Source organism: Schistocerca cancellata, chromosome 2, assembly GCF_023864275.1.
Source record: "Schistocerca cancellata isolate TAMUIC-IGC-003103 chromosome 2, iqSchCanc2.1, whole genome shotgun sequence".
Lineage (NCBI taxonomy): Eukaryota > Metazoa > Arthropoda > Insecta > Orthoptera > Acrididae > Schistocerca > Schistocerca cancellata.
Genome location: NC_064627.1, coordinates 384,401,710 through 384,428,278, shown reverse-complemented (window position 1 = coordinate 384,428,278; position 26,569 = coordinate 384,401,710). Strand labels below are relative to the sequence as shown.

The following is a 26,569-nucleotide window of genomic DNA, read 5'->3' as shown; positions in this document are numbered from 1 at the left end:
TTCAAATATGTTGTAGAGGCACTTGCCCTGAGTACCTGGCTATCTGGTTTTTTAGTGGCGGGCCTTGGTTTTTGAGAAAATCTATTTTTAAGTTCAGTGCGCACCTTGTATATCCGTAACATTACATGTATTTCCAGCAAGTAAGCGTAGCGCAGCAATAAAGGTTTACGGCTACCTTGCTGGAGGTACTGTGTTTGAATCCTGCTTGTGTATTTTTTTTTTTCAAAATCGACCAATTTTTCAATTTTATTTCAAAGAATATCAACAAACAGTGTAAGGTGTGCGAAATTATAAAGATATATTCAGTTATTAATTTTGTTTGTGGTTCGCATCATATTCTCCCAATTCATCTTCTTCGGTGAAATCTATCAATTCATCATTAATAATGATATGTCTTTTGACCAAGAGATCCTGTATTGCGATACATATCTCATCGCCAATTGCAACGGAACTGGCAGAGATCATGCTAGGCGGTGTATACGTTAAGAGATTCAAATTGCGTAATAGATTTTCGGTGTATTTAATGGCATTTGTGATTACGCCTTTCGATTCTTCGTTTAACTCCTCTACTGGTGGATCTTCTGCTGGCTGCATTACTGCAGAAACACTTGGTTCTCCCATTTCAGAGAATTTTTCTAACACACGGCACTAGAGACGCTTTGCAAGCAACTGACGCTATAGTTAGATGCGAACGTAGAGAAATACAACTCCCATCCTCACTGGCCAAGGAGCTGGGTTTCCCATTATGGCTAACGGTATTCATGGGAGAGGGGATAATAATGGGTGGAAATCGATTTCAGGTAATACAAGAAGCGACCGTTATATGTACATTTGGAACTCCAACTGCGAACCACAAATGGAATGAATATTTGAACAAATTAATAACTGAATGCATCTTTATAATTTTGCACACCTTACACTGTTTGTGGGTATTAGATTGGGAAATGAGACACTTAAAGTAGTAAAGGAGTTTTGCTATTTGGGGAACAAAATAACTGATGATGGTCGAAGTAGAGAGGATATAAAATGTAGACTGGCAGTGGCAAGGAAAGTGTTTCTGAAGAAGAGAAATTTGTTAACATCGAGTATAGATTTAAGTGTCAGTAAGTCCTTTCTGAAAGTATTTGTATGGAGTGTAGCCATGTATGGAAGTGAAACATAGACGATAAATAGTATGGACAAGAAGAGAATAGAAATTTCGAAATGTGGTGCTACAGAAGAATGCTGAAGATTATATGGGTAGATCACTTAACTAAAGAGGAGGTATTGAACAGAATTAGGAAGAGGAGGAGTTTGTGGCACAAATTGACTAGGAGAAGGGATTGGTTGGTAGGACAAGTTCTGAGGCATCAAGGGATCACCAACTTAGTATTTGAGGGCAGCGTGGAAGGTAAAAATCAGAGGGAGACAAAAAGATGAATACACTAAGCAGATTCAGAAGGATGTAGGTTGCAGTAGGTATTGGGAGGTGAAGAAGCTTTCACAGGATAGAATAACATGGAGAGCTGCTTCAAACCAGTCTCAGGACTGAAGACCACAACAACAACAACAACAACAACAACAAAAACAACAACATTGTTTGCTGATATTCTTTGAAATAAAACTGAAAAATTATGTCAATTTTGGAAAAAAGAAGAAGAAGAAGTAGTAGTAGTAGTACACGAGCAGGATTCGAACACAGTACCTCCAGCACGGTAGCCGTGAACCTTTACCGCTGCGCTACACTTACTTGCTTCAAATATATGTAATGTTACAGATATACAAGGTGCGCAATGAACTTAAAAATCGATTTTCTCAAAAACCAGATGGCCAGGGTAAGTGCCTCTACAACATATTTGAAGCCCATAAAAATCGGTGATTAAGGCCGGCATTACACTATCAAATTTCTTTGTCCAATATCTTTGTCAAAGATATTTGATAGTGTAATAGGGACTTTGTCAAATGTCGTCCAATATTTGATCAAATCTAGGGCCTCGCTGTATATTTGATCAAAGAAACCGCTTGTCTTGTGTTCACAGCAATGTGACATGTTACCACATGGAGCGCTAGCATCGCTGCAGCGTACTGTCGTCTGTAGTGTTTTTATAACCATTGCCGGTAAATACAATTGGTGTGTGCCGACAACTACAAAATTAATAGAGATGTCTGAAGCTTTTACAACGTGAGGCACCCTGAATACAAAAATAGATTAAGAAGATTGGAGACCTAACCTGACCTAACGTAACCTAACCTAACATAACCCTCTCCTGTAGCAAGGAATCGGAGTGTTATAGTGAGCCTGTCTTCTGAAGATGTAGCAGTTCTTAAGTGAATATTGTGCTATGTGATATGAGGATACATTTCATTGAGCACATACAGAAATGTATGCTCATCCATTCTTAAGTAACTGATGTACGACTTGACGTCTTCCACTGTAAGCTCACGTAACAAGTTTTGTTGAATGCTTTTATCGTGTCGTCGTAAAACCCACGGCTTCACCCAGATTAGATTAGTTTCGTTCCATAGATCCGTGCTGAGGAGAGCCTCGTGGATGTAGAACATGTCGATTTTTTTTAAGCTGAAATAACAATACTAATAGTATGAATAAATACAATACATCATTTGTTTCTATTAAAAATTTCGCCAATGGAGTAGAAGGAGTTGGCCAGTAGTAAGTCTTTCAGGCTCCTTTTAAACTGATCTTTATTTCTAACTAAATTTTTTATGTTTCCTGGCAACTTATTGAAGATGAGTGTTCCTGAGTAGTGGACCCCTTTTTGAACTAAAGTAAGTGCTTTTAAGTCCTTGTGCAGATCATTTTTGTTCCTGGTATTGTATGTATGAACTGAGTTTGTTGGAAAAAGAGATATATTATTTACGACAAATTTCATTAAGAAGTAAATATACTGAGAGGCAGTAGTTAGTATACCCAGTTCTTTGAAGAGGTTTCTGCAGGAGGTCCGTGAATTTACTCCACAAATAATACGTATTACACGCTTTTGGACCTTGAAAACTTGTTTGACTTCAAGATTTACCCCAAAATATTATCCCATATGACATTATGGAATGAAAGTATGCAAGCTTTTTCATTTTTATGTTGCCTATGTCTGCTAACACTCGAATTGCAAATACAGATTTGTTAAGGCCTTTCTGCAGTTCTGTGGTGTGCTCCTCCCAACTGAATTTATTATCAAGTTGTAATCCCAGGACTTTTAAGACTGTCAACCTCGTATGTATGGTTCCATTTTCCCCCACTTCTTTTTCGCATGTGCACACAATGCAATTGGAGTACGTAGAACTTCTGCGGTTAATAACAAGTTGTTGTCAGCCATCTTGAACTTTGACGAAAAATTTGATGACAGTGTAATACCCCCTCTAGCGCCACGTCAAAGATCTTTGTCAAATATATTGGACGGAATACTGGATCACATCTTTGATCAAATCTTTGACAAAGAAATTTGATAGTGTAATACCGGCCTTACAGCATGGAGAGTCCCCTTGTGAGATGGTGTGGACATGTTAAGAGAATGGAGGGGAAGGGGATATCCAGAAGGATACACGAGATAAAACTGGAAGTAAAGAGACCAAGAGGAAGACCAAGAGACAGATAGCAGAAAGGAGTAGAGGAATGACTGCATCCAGAAGAAAAGAGAAGACTGGACCAAGGTGAAGACAGAGATGGTGGCAAGACAGAAGATGATGGAGGGCCTATGTTCCATACAGACCTGGCCAGAGGCTGGAAACTGTCCAAGATGATGATAATGATGATGCCCATGAAATTTTTTGAACACGCACACACAAGTGCAAGCGCAAATGTTGTGCAAGAAAAATCTCTCAGAACGACATAGCGGCTACTCCCGATCAGGAAACAATTTGTTTCCATTCACTGATGAACGTATTAACATCAGACACAGCTAAAAATCTATAATACTTACATGTTCTCAATCTAGTGTTGCGGACATTCATCACTATGTATGAATACAGCAGTTTACACAAAGACATAGATGAAGTTTACGAGAATGTAGTTGAGCACAACAACTGGGTATAAATTTTGTTCCATATGTTGAAGTCTTAAGAAATCTTCTACCACAGTTATTTTTCATTTTATTAAATACTTAATATTTAGTTATATGAGTATGGTGATTAGCATAGTGTCTCAGGGGTAAATCTTGTATGTTCTGTACATTTTCTTGAGAAATCCTATACAAGTACCCTGACATGGATGCTGAACAAATACAAAATAGAACAAATTTAGTATCTTCTATCAAACATCAGAAGTTTTATTAATAAATATGATAAACTTCTCACGTCTATGCAACAAAATGAAATGTAGGTGGAATGTCATTAGATGTGTTGGGCATATCAGAACATTACAAGGAAATCACTGAAACTAGATAGATTCATTTTGATGAATACAGGCTAATATAGTACTACAATAGAGTCAGTAGGAATACAAAAGGAGTGGATATGAATGGAAAAAAACGCAGTAAAAACCAGGCCCTTTAGGCTAATAAATTTTGTGTTTAACAACTACGAGTGCTCTACCAAGAGTGGTTCAGGAAACAAACAAGCTTCTGGTAACGAAAGTTTACTTGCCACCAGTAGGAACTATCTCACACTCCACAAAGCAGCTGGAGACAGTTTAATATGGTTTTACAGATGTAACTGAAGGAACATTGTTTGTGGAGACTTTAATATTGATTTCATGCCAGTTAATACTATCTAGTGTTCTGGATGTCCAGATTTGGATTATCTGCCACAATAGACATAGTACAACTCCCAATGACAATTTGTTTCATAGCTCCTACTACCTTCTGTGAGTTGGATACAAAATTAATAGTAAATGGTTTCTTTCTAGTTATTTTTGTTCCAAGAACTATAAAATTCACACCACAGCAGCATAGGCTCGATGCCAAAAACTGTTACATCTGATATTATGACAACTAGAATTACTGCTAAAATAACTGCGGATGTAATAATAGATATACCTCAACTGGTCCAAACATTCAGCTGTTTCTTCTATTTTAAGACAGTTCTTTCTTTGTTGTTTTGTTGGGTACAGGTGAATCAATGGAACTCTGTGATAGAGTGGCAAATGGATATCGTCTTGAACAGCATTCACCTCAATTACAGCTGAAAGTTCTGTGCAGTCCACTCCCAATACCTGAGTAACAGAATTTATTATTAACATTTAATTGAAAGGTAAAAGATTAAGAAACACACCAGAAGTAAACAAATCAACTGGCCACAGACACATTTAGATATCATACTTGTAATTATACTGAAATTAAAATTATTCACTCTGATTAACTTGTGCACGATGTTTTAGTAGTAATCTCTGTCTTGCATATTATCCTGTCTTCCACCTTCACAGCCCCAGGTCTTCAAATCTCGTCTGATGCAGTCCCCAGAAATCAGTCTTTCCTTCTCAAATCCTTTTCCTTCACCCTTCTTCCTTCCCCTTCAACCCTTCTGCCTGAAGGAGGAGCCACTGGCTCTGAAAGCTTGCCAATCACAATAGTCTTATGTTTGTGTTCTGCTGCCACTTGGCGAGTAAATTTTTTTATCTATCCAAATAATGTTATCTTAATTATATTGTTATCACATGATTACACATCATGTTTGCTGTCACTTAATATATTCCAGTGGAGAAGTATCGACTCAGTTTATGCATGAATGATTTATTCATTAGTTTTAAGTTTTCAGTTTTCGTGTGACACATATATGGACGGATGATGCACGTCTTGGAGGTGGGATGGCGATCACAGTATTACAAGTTGCAGTACCCGAGTTAGCCTCGTATAACCTCCATGAGTTGATGTCCCAGTATGGAGTAGCGCGGCACACCACTGTGTAAATGCATGCGCCGTAACTATGTTGAGGGACGACACAATGGAATATAAGATGTCGCAGGAATTACGAAAAATGTCATTTGCCTAATGTGGGTTTCTAATGTCCAATCTCAAACTGTACATTAAACCAACATTCCCTGTTAATCAATGCTGTAATACAAAAAGTGATTGTACATTGGTATACACTATACGGTGTTGCTGAAAGAAGAAACACTTCATATTCATTTTTAGTTGAAAATTGGCAAAGAGTATCAGTTTCAGAACAAGCACAACTGTAGCAATAACAATCAAATTGCATGCGAAGAAAATTTATTTACATGTGCAGCAGGTAAATACTGCAAGTTTCCCTTTCTTCAATCTATCTTTTAAAATTAGTTGTAGGTTCAGTATTGCCTCAGTCGTTCTTACATTTCTTCAGAACACAGTCAGATCACCCCCAGGTTGGATTATATCAGTCAAACTGTTCTTCTGCAGATAACTGGTGTCCATATTTTGCAGCCATTACTTCTTACAGTGACACTCCATTCATACACCTTTCATCACTTGGCTTTATAGGTATTGTATTACATTTTTTAAAAGTCTGATGGCATTTTTGGTGTATCATATATCCCACACACCGGGTAGAACAGTTTTATTATAGTCGGTTCTTCCAAAGATCTTAACAATTCTCACAGAATGTTGAGTACGTCACGTGCATTGTTTCAACAAAGGTCTTTCAGTGCTCTGATAAATTCCTGCAGTATTGCGTCAGTCCATCTCATTTTCATATGCCACTTGCATTTCCTTTCCATAATATTACCTTCAAGTTTCTTTCCTTTATAAAGCCATTCTATATAGACTGATCTGCCAGAACATTATGGCCACCTACCAGTGAGTCAGTGTGTCCATCCTTGGCACGGATAACAGCAGTGATGTGTCGTGGTATAGAAGCAGTGAGGCCTTGGTAGTTTGACGGAGGGAGTTGTTACCACCCTTGTCCACACAAGTCATGAAATTCCCGTAAATTCTGGGGACGGGGCTGATGAGCTCTGACGCCATATTCGATCACATCCCAGATGTGATCGACTGGGTTCAGAACTGTCAAGTTGGGGGGCCAGCACATCAACTGGAGCTCATCACTGTGTTCCTTCACGCTTCTGGCCTTGTGACACAGTGCATTATCTTGCTGAAAAATGCCACTGCCATCCAGAAACATGACTGTCACTAAGGGGTGCACGAGGCCTGCAACCAGTGTATGATACTCCTTGGCCATCATGATGCCTTGCATGAGCTCCACTGGACCCATGGATGCCAGCATGAATAGTCCTCAGAGCATAACGGAACCACCGCCAGCATGTCTCTGTCCTGAAGTATACTTGTAAAGGAGCTGTTCCCACGGTAGATGATGGATTTGCATGCTGCCATTGGCAAAATGAGGAAGGTATCAGGAGTCATCAGATCATGTAATAATCTACCACTGCACCAACAGCCAGTGCCAATGGTCATATGTCCATTTCAGTTGTAGTTCCCAATGTCATGGTGTTAACAATGGCACATGCACAGGTGTTAACATTGGTACACATATGGGTCACCTGTTACAGAGACCCATTGTTAGGAGTGTTCAATGCACTGTGTTTTCAGACACATTTGCACTCAGCGCAACATTTTAGTCTGATGTTAGTTCCGTCACAATTCTCCGCCTGTCCTGTTTTACCAGTCTCCCCAGCCTACAATGTCTGACATCTGTAATGGAGGATGGTCAACCAATGCCACGATGTCTGGATGTGGTTTCACCATGTACTGAAGACATTCACCACAACACTCCTCTAACGCCTGACAAGTTGAGCAAATTTCCGAAATGCTCATGCTGAGCCTTCAGGCCATCACAATCTATCCCAGTCAAACTCAGATAGATCGCATGCCTTCCCCATTCCACACATGGACAGCATGTTCACTGATGTTACATACAACATGCATGTGGCTGACTAATACAGTCATTCTTGGCCAGGTGATACTGCTGTCGCCTGGACAGGTTTATTTTGATAGTAGATCAGTGGTCATAATGTTCTGGCTGATCAGGGTATCTACCTGACAGAATGGTTTGACTCCTCCACCTATAAGCTTTGCCATAGTGATCCCATACCAGAAAACCAACATAACCTCCAATCCCTTCTGTAATTCTTAGTAACTACTTCTCTGAATTCATCCCTCTCCTCACCTTAACAACATCCCACACACCCACCTTCTACACACTCCCAAAAATTTACAAACGCAACAAACCTGGGCCACCACTTAGCTGGTTATTGTACTCCTACTGACTGAACTTCTGCCCTTGTTGACCAACACCTACAACCAATTGCCCAAAATAATAACCTATTTCCTTCAATCGACCCTATCCCTACTTGTCACTGTTGATGCCACCGCCTTATTCACCAACATCCTTCATGTACATGGCCTTGCTGCTATCGAACTCTACGTCTCCCAATGTGCTGAGTGCTATTGAAAAGGGATTTCAGAGCGATTCCGTATTCCTGGTTTACGGAAGGCTTTTGACACTGTACCACACAAGCGACTCTTAGTAAAATTTGCGTGCTTATGGAATATCCTCTCAGTTATGTGACTGGATTTGCGATTTCCTGTCAGAGAGGTCAAAGTTCATAGTAACTGACAGAAAGTCATCGAGTAAAACAGAAGTGATTTCAGGCGTTCCCCAAGGCAGTGTTATAGGCCCTTTGCTGTTCCTTATCTATATAAACAGCTGCAAAATAATAACGCGAATTCTTTACAGACGAATGGAAAAACTGGTATAAGCTGGCCTCGGGGAAGATCAGTTTGGATTCCATAGAAATGTTGGAACACGTGAGGCAATACTGACCCTACGACTTATCTTACAAGGGAACCTCCCCATCGCACCCCCCTCAGATTTAGTTATAAGTTAGCACAGTGGATAGGCCTTGAAAAACTGAACACAGATCAATCGAGTGAACAGGAAGAAGTTGTGTGGAACTATGAAAAAATAAGCAAAATATACAAACTGAGTAGTCCATGCGCAAGATAGGCAACATCAAGGATAATGTAAGCATAGGTGCGCCGTGGACTCATGGTTAGCGTGAGCAGCTGCGGAACGAGAGGTCCTTGGTTCAAGTCTTCCCTCGAGTGATAAGTTTACTTTCTTTATTTTCGTAAAGTTATGATCTGTCCGTTCGTTCATTAACGTCTCTGTTCACTGTAATAAGTTTAGTGTCTGTGTTTTGCGACCGCACCGCAAAACCGTGCGATTAGTCGACGAAAGGACGTGCCTCCTCAATGGGGACCGAAAACATTTGATCGCAAGGTCATAGGTCAACCGATTCCTCCACAGGAAAACACGTCTGATATATTCTATACGACACTGGTCACGGCATGTGCGTCACATGACAGGAATATGTTGTGGACCCACCTAACTTGTACATTTGGCGAATGGGTAAAAAGATTCTTCTATCTTTCTCGATTTAGGTTTTCTTGTGGATGTGATAATCACCCCCAAAAAGTGATAAAAACATAAGACTTTGTGACAAACTGAAAACAAAAAATTAAAATTTCCACTTGAGGGAAGACTTGAACCAAGGACTTCTCGTATAGCTGCTGCTCACGCTAACCACAGGACCAGGCGCTTCTGAGCTCACCTTGTCCTTGATTTTACTTATGTTGCGCATGGACTACTAAGTTTGTATATTTTGCTTATTTTTTCATAGTTCCACACAACTTCTTCCTGTTTCCTCGATTGATCTGTGTACAGTTTTTCAAGGTCTATCCACTGTGCCAACTTCGAATTAAATCTGAGGGGGTTGCGATGGGGAGGTTCCCTTGTTAGAAGAAAGATTAAGGAAAGGCAAACCTACGTTTCTAGCATTTGTAGACTTAGAGAAAGCTTTTGACAACGTTGACTGGAATACTCTCTTTCAAATTCTGAAGGTGGCAGGGGTAAAATACAGGGAGCAAAAGGCTATTTACAATTTGTACAGAAACCAGATGGCAGTTTTAAGAGTCGAGGGGCATGAAAGGGAAGCAGTGGTTGGGAAGGGAGTGAGACAGGGTTGTAGACTCTCCCCGATGCTATTCAATCTGTATATTGAGCAAGCACTGAAGGAAACAAAAGAAAAGTTCGGAGTAGGTATTAAAATCCATGGAGAAGAAATAAAAACTTTAAGGTTCACCGATGACATTGTAATTCTGTCAGCGACAGCAAAGGACTTGGAAGAGCAGTTGAATGGAATGGACAGTATCTTGAAAGGAGGGTATAAGATGAACATCAACAAAAGCAAAACGAGGATAATGGAATGTAGTCGAATTAAATCGGGTGATGCTGAGGGAATTAGATTAGGAAATGAGACACTTGAAGTAGTAAAGGAGTTTTGCTATTTGGGGAGCAAAATAACTGATGATGGTCGAAGTAGAGAGGATATAAAATGTAGTCTGGCAATGGCAAGGAAAGCGTTTCTGAAGAGGAGAAATTTGTTAACATCGAGTATTGATTTAAGTGTCAGGAAGTCGTTTCTGAAACTATTTGTATGGAGTGTAGCCGTGTATGGAAGTGAAGCATGGACGATAAATAGTTTAAACAAGAAGAGAATAGAAGCTTTCGAAATGTGGTGCTATAGAAGAATGCTGAAGATTAGATGGGTAGATCACATAACTAATGAGAAGGTATTGAATAGAATTGGGGAGAAGGGGAGCTTGTGGCACAACTTGACTAGAAGAAGGGATCAGTTGGTAGGACATGTTCTGAGGCATCAAGGGATCACCAATTTAGTACTGGAGGGCAGCGTGGAGGGTAAAAATCGTAGAGGGAGAGCAAGAGATGAATACACGAAGCAGATTCAGAAGGATGTAGGTTGCAGTAGGTACTGGGAGATGATGAAACTTGCACAGGATAGAGTAGCATGGAGAGCTGCATCAAACCAGTCTCAGGACTGAAGACCACAACAACAACAACAACAACAACAACAACATCTATATAAACAATTTGGGAGACAATCTAAGCAGCCATCTTCGGTTGTTTGCAGATGGCAATGTCGTTTATCGACTAATAAAGTCATCAGAAGATCAAAACTAACTGAAAAACGATTTAAAAAAGTATCTGAATGGTGCGAAAAGTGGAAGTTGGTCCTAAATAACGAAAAGTGTGAGGTCATCCACATGAGTGCTAAAAGGAACTCGTTAAACTTTGGTTACACGATAAATCAGTCTAGTCTAAAAGCTGTAAATTCAACTAAATATCTAGGTATTACAATTACAAACAACTTAAATTGGAAAGAACACATAGAAAATGTTGTGGGGAAGGCTAACCAAAGGCTGCGTTTTATTGGCAGGACACTTAGAAAATGTAACAGATCCACTAAAGAGACTGCTTACACTACACTTGTCTGTCCTCTTTTAGAATACTGCTGCGTGGTGTGGGATGATTACCAGGTAGGACTGATGGAGTACATCGAAAAAATTCAAAGAAAGGCAGCACGTTTTGTATTACTGCGAAATATGGGAGCGAGTGTCACAGAAATGATACAGGATTTGGGCTGGAAATCAGTAAAAGAAAGGCATTTTTTGATGCGACGGAATCTTCTCACAAAATTCCAATCACCAACTTTCTCCTCCGAATGCGAAAATATTTTGTCGACACCGACCTACATAGGGGGGAACAATCACCACAATAAAATAAGGGAAATCAGAGCTCATACAGGAAGATATAGGTCTTCATTCTTTCCGCGCGCTATACGAGACTGGAATAATAGAGAATTGTGAAGGTGGTTCGATGAACCCTCTGTCAGGCACTTAAATGTGATTTGCAGAGTATCTGTGTAGCTGTAGATGTCCTGAAGCTTCTAAACCCAATACCTCATCCCTCATAAACATTACTAACTATATCGTCACACAAAACTACTCCTTTGAGGAGAAGGTATATAAACAAACCTGTGGCACGGCTTAGCACCCTCCTATGACAGTCTTTTTATGAGTCATCTAGAGAAAACGTCTTCCAAAACCCTTATCTGGTTCAGGTTCCACCATCTCCAAAAATCAGTTACGTGGGAGCACTCCCCTTGTCACCAAATATCACCACAACTGGAAAAAATAACCATATCCTTAGCCAGGGCTTTGATTGTCTATAATTGTGCCTAAATCTTGGGACATCCTAAGCAAGCTCCTTCTCACCATTTGTAAAGTGGTAATCCATAGTCCATTCAACCTACACAACATACTCCTATTCCCAAATCCTTGCCACAGGGGTCCTAGCCCTGTGAAAGATCCAGATGCAAAACTTGTCAAATTCAACCATTCAGCATTTCCTATTTCAGTCCTGTCATAGGCTTATGCTATCCCATCAGAGGCAGGGCTAACTATGCAAGCAGCCCTGTCATATACAAAACCGGCTGCAATTGCTGCACACCAGTTTATGTCTGCATGACAACCAACCAAGTACCTGACAGAGTGAATGGTCACTCCTAAATTAAGGCCAAAAATATAGTTGCTCTCCCTCTGGCACAACATACTTGTGTTCAATGGCTGTTTCACAGCCTATGGCATGTGGATATTCCACTCTAGCGCCAGCTTTTCTTAACTATGCAGATGGTAGTTAGCCTTCCAACAACTCTTTCCCTCTCACACCCTCTCTATAGTTTCCCCTTCCTTTGTACTGTCACCCCTTCTCAATCCACACCTCAATGTCACTGTCATCATATGACAATTCATCAGCACCGTTATCTGTGTACCACATGCCTAGCCTGCTCTCCTGCTACCCCTTCTTACTGTGTAACTAGCCAGCAAACCTGCTGCCTCCCTCCAAGCTACCCATCCCCAAACACTCTTCCTGGTTCTTGCCTCTCTTCCCCTCTACCCACCCCATCTGATACAAGCCTCACCCCACTGTATATAAAAAACGAGCTCTGTATACTAACTTTAAATTTGCCAGTTGGTCCTACAATGTCATCTTGGAAGTCACTGTTCCTGTATAATCCAAAATTCACTACTGCCCATTTAAAACAGTAAACTCATTGCTCAAGTCTTGTCAGGTACAAGTGAACTCTAGCAGCATAGAAAGGAGAGAGTGTACACCAGTTAGTAACTGAACACTCATGGTATTACTATTACATTAGCAACCGTTGGGCACTATGATCATTATATACCAATACAATGAGTGACTGGTTTGCAGTGAATACAGGGCTAGCCTAAATGATTCATCAGTTTTCAAAGCACTGTTAATTGACAAATATACAATGTACAAAGACAGTTTATACATGTAAAGTAAACACGCACCAATTTTAAAAAGCCCACCTCATGGCTCATGTGCACCATAGATGGCAGGTCTGTGACAGCACTCTACAAGATAGTGGCATTGCAGGAGAAGAGTTTTTGTTTCTCAGAATATGCAGAGTGTTCGTAAGTTACAAGCATTCAGCGTGCACTCTAACACAAATACATAAAGCTGCACCTGGCCACCAGAACATTTTGCGTTGATTTCACCAGTTTCTAGACAATGGTTGCCTGTATAAAGGGAAAAGCACAGGACAACTGCATGTCTCGGAGGAAATCGTGGAGCATGTGAGACAGGGCTTTGTGCACAGCTCACAACAACCAACAATTTTTGCAAGCCGTGAATTCGGCATTCTGCAGCAAACAATGTGCAATGTTTTGCAGTGGCATTTGCATTTCAAACCCTACTGTTTGCAACTGTCACAGCACACGACTCCCGTTGATTATGCCCACCAGTTCGAGTTTTGTAACCAAAATGCAGCAAGTTGTGGAAGATGATGACAACTTTGAGGGGAACATCGGTATTCAGTGACGAGATAGCTTTTAATCTGTAGGGAAATGTCAATCGTCATAATGTGAGAGTGTGGGGGTACCGAATTACCGTATGTCTATGTGGAGTTGGAAAGAGTTTCAGAAAAGGTGAATGTTTTCTGGGTCATAGCCAAGATAATGGTGTATGGCCCTTTTTCTTCACTGAACAGTTGGTGACAGGTTCTGTGTACTTGTCTGTGTTGCAGTTGTGGTTATGGCCACACCTGACTGTTGACTACTTGACTTTCTCATTTCAGTAGGATGGGGCTCCACCTCACTGCAGCACAACTGTCCATGCCTTTCTCAACAGAAAACTGCCACATCCCTGGATAGGGCGCACTGGTCAAGATGATATTCCTCTGATACTCTTTTTTTTTTTTTTTGTGGTTTTAGGGTGCACAACTTCAATGGTCATTAGCGCCCTGACTACGTTAAGAATGCACCGCGAGGCACAAGTTTAAAACAACAACTAAAAGGGAAAACACGATAAAAGACAGACTGACAGGCATAGGATTAAAAAACAGCATCATCAAATGTCCTTAGTGAGGTTTGTCAAATTGATAAAACGAAGAACACGAGCAGCTGCTCGTGGGTCATCCACTAAAACGGCATCTAAAGTACATGGCAGGTTAAGATCGAGACGCAGTGCGTTAAAATCCGGACAGGACAGTAAAATGTGGCGGACCGTCAGCAATTGCCCACATGGGCAGAACGGCGCCGGCGCAGCCGTCAGCAGATGGCGATGGCTGAACCGGCAGTGTCCAATTCTTAACCGGGCCAAAACTACCTCCTCCCGCCGAGAAGGGCGTGAGGAGGACGTCCAAGCCACGGGAAGAGGTTTCAAGGCCCGAAGCTTGTTGGCTGTAAGGGCAGCCCAATCGGCATGCCACAGCGATAAAATGCGCTGACAAATAACCCTGCTAAAATCTGACGAAGGGACACAACAAGAAGCTGTCCGAGGCTGGAGGACCGCAGCTTTGGCCGCGGCATCTGCAGCTTCGTTCCCAGGGATACCGACATGGCCAGGGACCCACATAAAGCTAACCGGAGAACCAACGTCCACCAGCTGCCGAAGAGAGCGTTGGATCCGGTGCACGAAAGGGTGAACCGGATACGGATCACTGAGGCTCTGGATGGCGCTCAGGGAATCGGAGCAGATGACATAAGCAGAATGTCGGTGGCGGCAGATGTAAAGAACAGCCTGGTAGAGGGCAAAGAGCTCAGCTGTGAAGAACGAACAATGGCCATGGAGCCGGTATGTGAAACTTTGTGCCCCGACAATAAAGGAACACCCGACCCCGTCATTGGTCTTAGAGCCATCTGTATAAATGAAAGTCATATTGATGAACTTCGAACGAAGTTCCACAAAACGGGAGTGGTAGACCGAACTGGGGGTGACCTCTTTTGGGAGCGAGCTGAGGTCAAGGTGAACGCGGACCTGAGCCTGGAGCCAAGGTGGCGTGTGGCTCTCGCCCACTCGAAAGGTTGCAGGGAGTGAAAAATTAAGGTGTTGAAGGGGGCGACGAAAGCAAACTCCAGGGGGTAGCAGGGCAGAGACATACAACCCGTATTGATGGTCGAGAGAGTCGTCAAAAAAGGAACGATAAGACGGGTGGTCGGGCATTGACAGTAGCCGACAGGCATACCGACAAAGCAGTATATCGCGCCGGTAGGTGAGTGGCAATTCGCCAGCGTCAGCATGAAGACTCTCTACGGGACTAGTATAAAATGCTCCGATCGCAAGTCGTAAACTCCGATGTTGTATGGAGTTGAGGCGGCGTAAGATGGATGGCTGTGCAGAGGAGTATACGAAGCTCCCATAATCCAGCTTGGAGCGGACGATCGACCGATATAGCTCTGATACTCTGAATCCCCCCACTAGCCACCTAGGTCACCACATCTCACACCATGTGATTTCTTTCTGCGGGGCTATGTTAAGGATAAACTTTTTGTACAGGTAACTTCATGTTTTTTGGTTTTGTTTCGCTTTAGGATCCAAAAGACAACTGGGGTCATATGCGCCCAAGTCAAAACTATAAAACAGAGAGAGAGGAGTTAAAAAATGACTATATGTCAGTCCCAATTGACACAATAGAAGACAGCTAAAAACTGTCACATGAAAAAGAGAGCTAAAAAAGGCACCATACAGAAACGAAGGTCCAAAACTGCTTTGATGGATAAAGAGTAAAACACGGTCAACAGAGCCTGTGTGTTTTTTCAAAACGGCCGATAACTCAGACGGCAAACCCAAGCGGGAACATAAACAGTTAAAAAATGGGCATTCCTTCAGGAAGTGGCAGACAGTTAAAACTTGGGCGCAATGTGTACAACATGGTGGGGTAGTGCCATTTATCAAATGACAATGGCTAAAAAGGCAGTGCCCAACACACAGACTAGATAAAATGACCTCCTCCCAGCAAGAGGGCCAAAGGGAGGTCATCCAAGCCGCTGGGAGAGCCTTAATAAGCCGGAGCTTATTTCTATGAAGGAAGGACCATTGGCGATGCCAAAGGGATACCACCTCCTGACAGTCAGCAACACAGAGATCATCAGAGGGAATATAGGAACTGACAGGCTGAGATACGAGGACTGCAGCCTTGTCACCAGCCTCATTTCCTGGCAGACCGACATGCTCAGGAACCCACAGAAACACCACACTGGCTCCACCAAGAGTGAGCAAGTGGCAGTTTTCCTGGACCTGCTGCACTAAGGGAGGGGCGGTGTACAGCGCACATAGACTCTAAAGGGCACTGAGTGAGTCTGAGCAGAGAACACAATTGAAAAGGCTGCATCGCTGGATGTACACCGTGGCCTGACACAGGGTGAAGAGCTTGGATGTAAATACTGAGCAGTGTGGGGATGATGATGATGTTTGGTTTGTGGGGCGCTCAACTGCGTGGTTATCAGCGCCCGTACAATTACCCAATCTTTGCTCAGACCAATTTCGCCACTTTCCTGGATGATGATGAAATGATGAGGACAACACAAACACCCAGTCATCTCGAGGCAGGTGAAAATCCCTGACCCCGCCGGGAATCGAACCCGGGACCCCTTGCTCGGGAAGCAAGAACGCTACCGCGAGACCACGAGCGGCGGACACTGAGCAGTGTGCTGGAAGCCGATATCGAAAGACATGGGCGCTAATGTCGAAGGTACACCTGACCCCATGGTCAGTCCCAAGAGCCATCAGTGTATACAAACGTACTATTGTGAAGTTCCATGCGAAGGTCGTGAAACTAAAGGCGATAGACTGAGGCTGGAGTAGTGTCCTTAGGAAGCGAATGAAGGTCAAGGTTAACATGGGCTGCTTCAGGAAACCAAGCTGGTGAAGGATTCACACTCATCGGGAAAGTTGCAGGTAGTGTGAAGTTAAGTCACTGTAGCAAGTGCCAAAAGTGGACTCCGTGAGGTAACAGAGAAGAGGGATGCGTCCCGTACTGGTGATCAAAGGAATCGTCAAAGAAGGTGCCATAGGATGGATGGCCACACAAGGCAGACAAACGGCATGCATACCTGCTGAGGAGACAGTCATGGCAGTAGGACAATGGTAGTTCAGCAGCTTCAACACACAGACTTGCAACTGGGCTAGTGTAAAAGGTGCCCGTGGTCAAACGGATGCCACAATGGTGGATAGCGTTGAGACGGTGTAAGAGGGATGGGTGTGCAAAGACATAAAAAATGCACGCATAGTTGAGTTTCGAACGGACAAGGGACCAGTACAAATGGAGGAGGGTGGTTCGATCAGCATCCCAGGAAGATCCATTGAGGACACTTTGGAACCGCGTAATAGGGCTACCAGGTAACACACACGGTAGGACCAGGAGAGCTTCCTATTGAGCATGAGCCCCAGGAATTTCGTAGTTTCAACGAATGGAAGGGCAACAGGCCCAAGGTGTAAAGATGGTGAGGGAAACAAATTGCATCGCCAGAAATTCATACAGTCAGTTTTGTCAGTGGAAAATCGAAAGCCACTGTCGACACTCCAGGAGTAAATACGATTAAGACATCGCTGAAAACTCTGTCTTTCAAAAAATGTCTGAAGGAAACAGGGAAGACGGCCATGGAAGCTCCACATGTAAAGAGTACGAAATATACCAATTCTCCAGCAGGTGTTGTAGGCCTTCCCCAAATCAAAAAACACGGCCACAGTCTGGGATTTCCAGAGAAAACTGTTCATGACATAAGTGGACACAGTAAAGTCAACTGCAGAATGCCGCGCTCAAAATCCGCATTGTGCATTCATCAGTAAATGGCAAGACTCGAGCCTTCATACCAGCTGGGCACGAATCATATGTTCCATCACCTCGCAAATGCAGCTGGTAAGAGAGACGGGGTAGTAGCTAGAAGGAAGGTTTTCGCCCTTACCAGGCTTAGGTATGAGTATGACAGTGGCTTCATGCCAGCATTGGGAAATGTGCCCTCTGCCCAGATGTGGTTGTATGTGATAAGCAGAAAGTCCTTGCCCGCAAGAGAAAGATGGTGCAAAATTTGAATGTGGATGGCGTCTGGTCCTGGGGCGGAGGATCGAGATGAACTGAGAGCATGATCTAGCTCCCTCATATGAAAGGCGGCATTGTAGCACTCACGATTCGGAGGAGAGAAGGGTATTGCCCAAGCCGCCTCCACTCATTTCCGATGGAGGAAGGCTGGATGATATTGGGAAGAGCTCGAAACTTCCGCAAAACGGCGGCCCAAGGTGTTGGAGATAGAAATAGTGTCCATGATGACATTGTCTGCTACTGTCCGGCCAGAAATTGAGGAGTGGATCTTGGTCTCAGAGAGCCATCGGAGGTTGGTCCACAAAACAGAGGAAGGAGTGGAACTGCCAGAAGAACTAGTGAATGAAAACCAACTAGTTCTTTTGCTATCCTGAAGAACACGACAACATTTTGCACACATCTGTTTATAATGAATGCAGTTTGCCATCGTAGGATGACAGTTAAAAACATGGAGTGTACGTCTCTGTGCGTGAATTGCATCATGGCATGCCTCAGTCCACCAAGGGACTGGGACACAACATGGTAAAGAGGAAGTGCGGGAAGTGGAACGTTCTGCAACAGTAAGGATAACATTTGTGAGATATTCCATCTGGTCATCACAACTGGGCGTGCACACGGATGGGGTAGGGGTCAGCAAACGGATATCACAAGGGAAATGGTTGCTCTAGGCAGTGTCAGAAAGAACGGACCACTCAAGACTATGGGCAAGCTGGGCAATGCGTAAGGATAGGTGCAAATGGGAATAGGTGTGTGAGGAGTCTGAAAGGAAAATGGGTTCTCCGGTGTTAAGGCAGAAGAGGTAAGTTGGTTAAAAAGGTCAGCCAACAGGGCACCTCTCTCTCACAGGTCCTGGGAGAATCCCAAATGGAATAATGAATGTAAAAGCTCAAAGTGATTTTGAGGGCACAATTTAGTTTCCTGAATGCAGAGTACAAGGGGATGCTGTGATGCTAAAAGCAGCCATAAATCCTCTTTGCAGGACCGAAGGCCGCGAACGTTCCATTGGAAGAGAATCATTATGAGGAAGAGAGGAAGGGGTGTCACCCCGGCAGCTGCCGAGTGAAAGCCGGTGAAGAGTCACGGCTACAGGGCACAGAAGCAGGGGGCTCCTGCTCTATGGGGTCCACAAAAGCATCGGCTTGCATGTGCTGTCGGTCTGTGAAGTTCAACGCTGAAAAATGGTTTTTGGTGTGCACTGAAGACATGGAGGCCGGCTGGGCTAAGGTATCACGTGGTGACACTGTCGAAGAGGATCTTCGAGTTGGCGAAGGAGAAGACAGTTTGCCTTTGGTGGACTTTTCGGGTTACAAGAAGACTCGGGTGTTATTTGGCTGGAGGGACGGAGGAAGTCTTCTTGGGAGCACTTCTGTCCTTTCCAGCATACCGGTTGTGAAGCTGGTGGCTTCACCCCTTGAGGCATGAGTTTGACAGCTTGTTGCATAGCTGGACGGGGGGATGGCAATGTTACCTTGACACTGGGTGATTTCACAAACTCAGAGCAGAATTGGAGGTTGCATGTCTGCGTGGCCATGTCCTTTGTGGAGCAAGGGGTAACAAGAACAGAACTGTTGGAGCCAGATGGGAGAATGCAGGGTTTGCGACTAGCCAGTAACTTGCGAGCGACTGGGTAAGGCACCTTCTCCTTTACCCGGATCTCTTGGACATCCCACTCATCAAGGTATAAGAGACAATCCCAAGAAGAGGTGGCATGGCTGCCATTGCAGTTGATACAGCAGGGAGAAGGAGGTGGACAATTGTCCTAGTGCGCATCCCTACCACAGGTTACACATTTGGCTGGCTGTCAACAAGACGTTCTAGTGTGGTTGAGACAATGAACTGATAGCAGCACATCAGGTTTAGAATGTACGGCTGGACTGTGATAATTTCATAGCCAGCTTTGATCTTGGACGGAAGCACCACTCTATCAAAGGTGAGGAAAAAAGTGCAGGTGGGCACTAAGGAGGAATCTACCTTGTTCATTACACAATGGATGGCAATGACACCCTGATCGGTGAGGTACAACTGGATTTCGGCCTCGGTTGGACTGTCGAGCAGCCTGGTGTGAATTACACCACAGGAAGAATTCAAAGTTCTATGGGTGTTGACACGAACAGGGTAGCTGTGGAGAAGCGAAGCAGCAAGCAGTTGTTGTGCCTGAGAATCAGAAATAGTCTCCAAAAGCAAAATGCCATTCCGTAAACGAGAGCAGGATTTCACAGGGCCGGCAATTGCATCAACACCTTTCTGAACAATAAACAGATTTACCGTGGCAAAGGACTGACCATCTTCAGTACGTGAGACCATGAGGAACTGTGGTGCAGTGGGAAGGGTCTTTGAATTGTTACCCTCATTAAGTTTACATTTCATAGGCGTTGATTGGGAAGATGATTGACTCATTGAGAGGAAATCCCCATGATTGCCAGCATCTTCGACAGCACACTCCTTCCAACTGGGGGCTCCCTTCACAAGGGGACGCAACTGCCTTAGGTGATTGTTCACACCTCAGGTCACACCTCCTGAACACCTGACAGAGGGACCAATCGGCAATTTGGGAAGGTTGCAGCTCAGGCAATCACCCCTCCATGGGCCTGGCCTGTACCAGGAGGTACGAGCGAACCCTACCTGTCGATCTGGGGCTGGGAATTATGCGTTATCCAGTCACCTGCTATATGTTAGATACGTGGGCCGGCCTTCATGAGCACACAGGTAGGCAGAAGAAACAGAGGAACCTCAAACGCTGAAGCGGAGGAACGAGAGGAGAAGGGAAACAAAGAAAGGAAAAGGGAGTGAATAACAAAGGTGAGACTGGCCAGAATGAGATTTTCACTCTGCAGCGGAGTGTGCGCTGATATGAAACTTCCTGGCAGATTAAAACTGTGTGCCCGACCGAGACTCGAACTCGGGACCTTTGCCTTTCGCGAGCAAGTGCTCTACCAACTGAGCTACCGAAGCACGACTCACGTCCGGTACTCACAGCTTTACTTCTGCCAGTCTCGGTCGGGCACACAGTTTTAATCTGCCAGGAAGTTTCGTACAATATTTTTACTTACGCTAGAAATCGATGCGTGTGCTCTTGGCCTTATTCATAATGCTGGCGAACACGTTTCAACACGAAATTGCCGCTATGTTTGTATGCTCATGGACGAGCTGTATATCGGTGAGCCTGTTCTGACATCAGCGCCAGACTATGCAGAATATTCCCAATAACACCCCAGACATGTTCCCCAAGGGAGGGGAAAAAGAATAGCAAGAGGATAAACAAGCAGTATGAAAGGGAAAAAAATGCTGTAAAGACTGGGGCCCCATGATAGCCAAGCATGAATCCACCAAACAGTGGCGAGCCTCCTTAGTGGTGTCTCCATGTCAATTCAACACAGAAAAGTAACATTTCCAACATGACTCTAGTAACAGACACCAACAGTGACATAGAGCTGTCACAGTTGTCAGAGATTGATCCATACCTCCAGCCCGCACCACTGGTGGTGCCACAATCTACAAGTTGTCTCCATGGGAAGCGCTCTGGAAAGAGGCCATGCCCCAGAGTTCACATCACATCACCTGGCTGGATCCCACGACCTCTGATCAGCTATAACTGTGCGCCTGCCACACAGAAGACTCATTCTCTTGTGTGCTCGCTTGCTGGAATATTCGCTTACTGGCCACTATCTGTTGATGACTATTGCTTGGACTACATATGGACTTTAATACTGGCTGGCTGTCTTCAGTTTATGCAACACCAAACTTATATGCTTTTACTTTACTGTGCTTCTATTGTGTCAGTATAATGAGCCAAATAAACTGTGTTCATAAATACAGACTTTTACAGTGGCAAAGAGTCTTTTTGAGCTCTCAATACTTCAAAATATTGGACAAAATGGACACTGAATTTATGGACCAGTGGCTCCAACAACAGTAGGAACAGGGACTTTTCAATCGGCAATTACTGTAACGACAGCAACAAGCAGTTGGTCTTGCTAATAGCAACAAATAACAGCACTGTCTATCAGGATGTGGTGACTTCACAGTTGCATTGTTTTCCTTGTTTCTGGATGGTGTTGAATTGGGAAACATACTAAAAACATAATAATTCAAACTGGCAACAGTCATTTAGGGTCTTTGCACAGCATGCACATTCTCTTCTCTTATGAACAGTACAACCTATGTTGCGTTGGGTTCTCTGCTACCATCCTTTTGTCAGAAAGCAATGGCATACAGTGACCACGACATACATGTGAAAGGTGTTTTTGCTACAGAGGTCTCCTATATAAATGTTTCAAGGAGACTTTCCTTTTTGGTTGTTACTTCTGATAAAGCAGAAAATATCTTTGGGTTAGACACTATCAGACAGTTAGTGTTTTCCATTTTGGAGAATGTGTGTTTGCTTTCCATGGTGATTCCATTTTGTCCCATTGATGACTTGACTGCCTCATGTTTAGACGTGTTTCCCTTCAGTAGGGATGGACTGCAAATGTTGCTGTAAAAATTCATTTAAACCTGGGGTCCGTACTTGCTTTTCATAGGCCCACTCTACCCCACACATCCTCTGGGATGTGGTCAAGGTGGAATTAAGCAGATTGGAGGCCCTCGAGGTGGTTACCCATCTCATCGAGCCAATGGGTTTCATCCCTTGTAATTATGAGAAAACTAGATGGTCTATGTGGTAATTTTAAGGTTGTTAGTGCCCATGTTGTCATTGATACTTTTCCCATTCCCTGACCAGAATACCTGTTTTCCAAGTTGCAAAACAGTGCCTGTTGTGTTAAGGTTGATTTGTTGGAAGCATACTTACAGCTGCCACTGCATCCAGAATCTTGGGATCTGGAGGGGCTCAACATGCTCTTTGGCCCCTACAGGTATAACAGACTGCCCTTTAGTATTTCCAGTGCACCAGCAGTCTTCAAGCATTACTTGGAGCAGCTGACACAGGACATTCCTTCGTGCTGCAGTTATTCGAATGACATCATAGTGACAGGGGGCAACACCTTCAGATCTTGCAATCTCTATTTTCTCGATTAACCATGGCTAGCCTCAAATGCAACCTCCAAAATGAAGATTTTTCCAACAGCCTGTTGAATACCTTGGTTTTATCACTAGCAAACAGGGCATCTGTCCTAACAAGCATCATGTCCATGCTATAGAAAACATGCCCAGCCCCCAGAACCTTAAAGAACAGCAATCCTATATGGGAAAAATTACCTATCATGTTCATTTCAATATATTATGGAAAAAAAGTGTTCCATTCCAAAGGTCTCCAGAGGGCGACAGTTTTTTCTGCACTTAAATAAGCCCTCCAATCAGCACTGTGCATTGTTCCGTTTTCACCGGGGAAGTCTCCTCTTCTTGCCACACAGGCCTCGCAACTTGTCTCACAAAGAGGCAGACGGCTCTTTAACATCCTAATGTGTTCATTTTCAAGACACTCTACACTGTTCAATGCAGCTACTTCCAGACTGAAAATGAAGCAATGGCCATCGTTTGCGCAGTTAAGAAATTTTACACTTATCTGTATGGCATCAAAATATCATCTGCTTACTGAGCGTAAACAATTACTTGAATTCACATGCTGCGACACTGTCACGAATAAAACAGTGACTTGTATACAGAATAAATTTCCTTTACTTTATGTGTATGGTCACAAACTTTTCGTCAACATATTACCGGTTTCGGACTATAATGACCATCTTCAGATCTGCAGCAAAATATGGGAAAACATAAATACACTAGTAGATTGTCTACAGTTTAAAACAATAACATAGTCTATAATGAAAAGTACTTCTGACATACATATACATTTGCGCGCTTTAAGTATGAAGAGGCATACCTGTTATATATATATAAAAAAAAACAATGTCCTAATGTACTGCAGCCATAGTGGCATCGTCAAATGTTAAATGCAAAATCAGCACCAGCATCGTCAAATGTATATAAATAGCAGTGTATGCATGAGTCATGTTGTCAGCAGCACTACTGTTCAAAACAAACTGCCGTACAGTAGCCACAAAATGTTTGTGTTGTAAGTTCACCAGATGTCACTACTGAAGGCATACATAAGTCTTCAACGATTACTTGAACAGCGTAAAATAAAGGGGGGATACAATTGGTAAAGTCAGTAATGGGCTTATAAGGTGTAAGAGGCATTACAGTAATAAAAAGTGATGAAACAGAACACGACAAAAGTTAGATTGTTAAAAAGAGGAAGAGTTAAGAGAACAATAATTAACATCTGCTCAAGTACCAATATTCTAGAAAATGACAGAAGTAATAAACAGCTCACATAGTGCACAGAATAATATAAAAACTATAAAGCAAGTAGCTAAAGAAGCCACAATGAGAGAAAACATACTGCTACACGTAATCGGCGCCCTCTGTTAGTGCTAACCCCAGAATTACGCATAGGCGAGAAGTGGTTAGAGGAATGTTACCTCCTCCTTCCAAAAGGCTAAGCCTTGTCTCTGCATTCACAGCTTCCTCTCTCCAGCATTTTCTTCAACTCTGTGTATGGACTTCCCATCTCTCTGATCATATTTTTTAAATATGATTTCTCAGTTATCTCACTGTTTTCTTCCTGACTACCTTGCCTTGGAATCTGTTTTGTAAAAGAATATCACATCTAATAAGTTTTGCTTTGTAATGGCGTATAACTTTCAATAATTCTTTCTCCTCTCCAATTTCCTGTGGAACCATCCCACTCACACACACTCTCTCTCTCTCTTTTCTTTCTTTCTTTTAGTCCAGCTGGTTCTCGTGCTTCTCCTCCAGAACCACATTTCGGCAGCTTCAACGCAAACTTTCTCCTGCTTTGCTAACAACCACGATTTTCAGCCATACATCACACACGTGACACTCCACACACAGGTCTTAACAAATCTTTTCTTAGTGTAGAAGCTAATATGTTTGTTCATTCAATAGATGATTGTTCTTATTTTGGAAGGCATTCTTGGCCAGTGTTGTTATTATCTCAATTCCTTGGGGCATCTACTGTTTTACTCCACAATGCTACCAAGACAGTTAAATTCAGTTACTTCCTCGAATTGCTCACTCCCTATTTTTGGCAGTCTTACCTATAGGATCTTTCTAATCTATAGCCACAAATTTCATCTTCTTGTTATTTTTTTTAGTTTTGTTATGTCTTGATTTAAGACTCAGCTTTTTTTTTTTTTTTTTTTTAGTTCTCTCTCTGACTGCCACTATTGCAGTGTCACTGGCAAATCTAAAGCAGTGAATATGAATACCATTAATTTTGATTCCAGTCATCTTTTCTATCTTTATTGTTACTGCCTCCTTAATTAACATTTTAAATTCATGAGATCATAGAGGGCAGCCCTGTTTTACTCCCCTTCCGATTTTTGCTTCTTTCTTGCTACCATTAATATCCACTTCAATACCAGTACTTTGACTTTTGCATTATGTTGTTGTGGTCTTCAGTCCAAAGACTGGTCTGATGTAGCTCTTGATGTTACTCAATCCTCTGCAAGCTTCTTCATTTCTGAATAACCAATGTAACTTACATCCTTCTAAATCTCCTTATTGTATTCATCTCTTGGCCTCCTTTGACAATTTTTAACCCCCCATACTTCCCTCCAATACTAAACTGATGATCCCTTGATGTCTCAGAATGTGTCTTATCAACAGATCCTTCAATCAAGTTCTTCCACAAATTTGTTGTCTCCTCAATTCTATTCAGAACTACCTCATTAGGTACACGATCTACTCGTCAATTCTTCTGCAGCACTACATTTCTAAGGTTCTATTCGCTCCTTGTCTGAACTGTTTACTGTTTATCATCCTTGTTCCACTTTCATACAAGGCCATATTACAGACAAATACCCTCAGAAAAAGACTTCCCAAGATTTAAATCCATATTCAATGTTAACAAATTCTTCCTCTTCTGAAAGGATTTAATTTGACTACATTCCTTTACCCTTGTTTTGCTGATGTTAATGTTGCCTTGTATCCTCTTTCTGAGACACTATCCATTCCGTTCAGCTGCTCTTCAAAGTTCTTTGCCATCTCTGATGGAATTACTACGTCATCAGCAAACCTCACTGTTTTTATTTCTTCTCTTTGAACTTTAATTCCTTCAGCAAACTTTTCTTTGGTTTTCTTTGTTGCCTGTTGAGTGTACACATTGAGCAACATAGGGTGTAACTACAAGCCTGTCTTATTCCCTTCTCAATCACTGTTTCCATTTCTATAACAGATGCCTAGTTTCTGTCCAAGTTGTAAGTAGCCTTTTGTTCCTTATATTTTACCTCGTTGGCTTCAGAATTTCGAAGAGTGTCTTCCAGCCAACACTCTCAAAACCTTTCTCTAAATCTACAAATAGTGTAAACATACATTTGTTTTTCCTTAACCTATCTTCTAGGAGAAGTCATAGGGTCAGTATTGCCTCGCGCATTTCAACATTCCTTCGGAACCCAAACTGACCTTCCCAGAGGTCGG

At 42.8% G+C, this 26,569-nt stretch overlaps 1 protein-coding gene across 2 annotated transcripts in view; it reads right to left on the bottom strand.

Moving 5' to 3' along the window:
* Positions 1 to 26,569, bottom strand: part of LOC126161797 (protein nessun dorma-like) — a 215,376-nt gene that overhangs the window by 175,578 nt on the left and 13,229 nt on the right. For both annotated transcript variants that reach the window (XM_049917886.1, XM_049917887.1), the window contains exon 2: positions 4,968 to 5,143. In XM_049917886.1, coding sequence (XP_049773843.1) covers positions 4,968 to 5,143 — 176 coding nt within the window. The remainder of the gene's footprint in view (positions 1 to 4,967; positions 5,144 to 26,569) is intronic.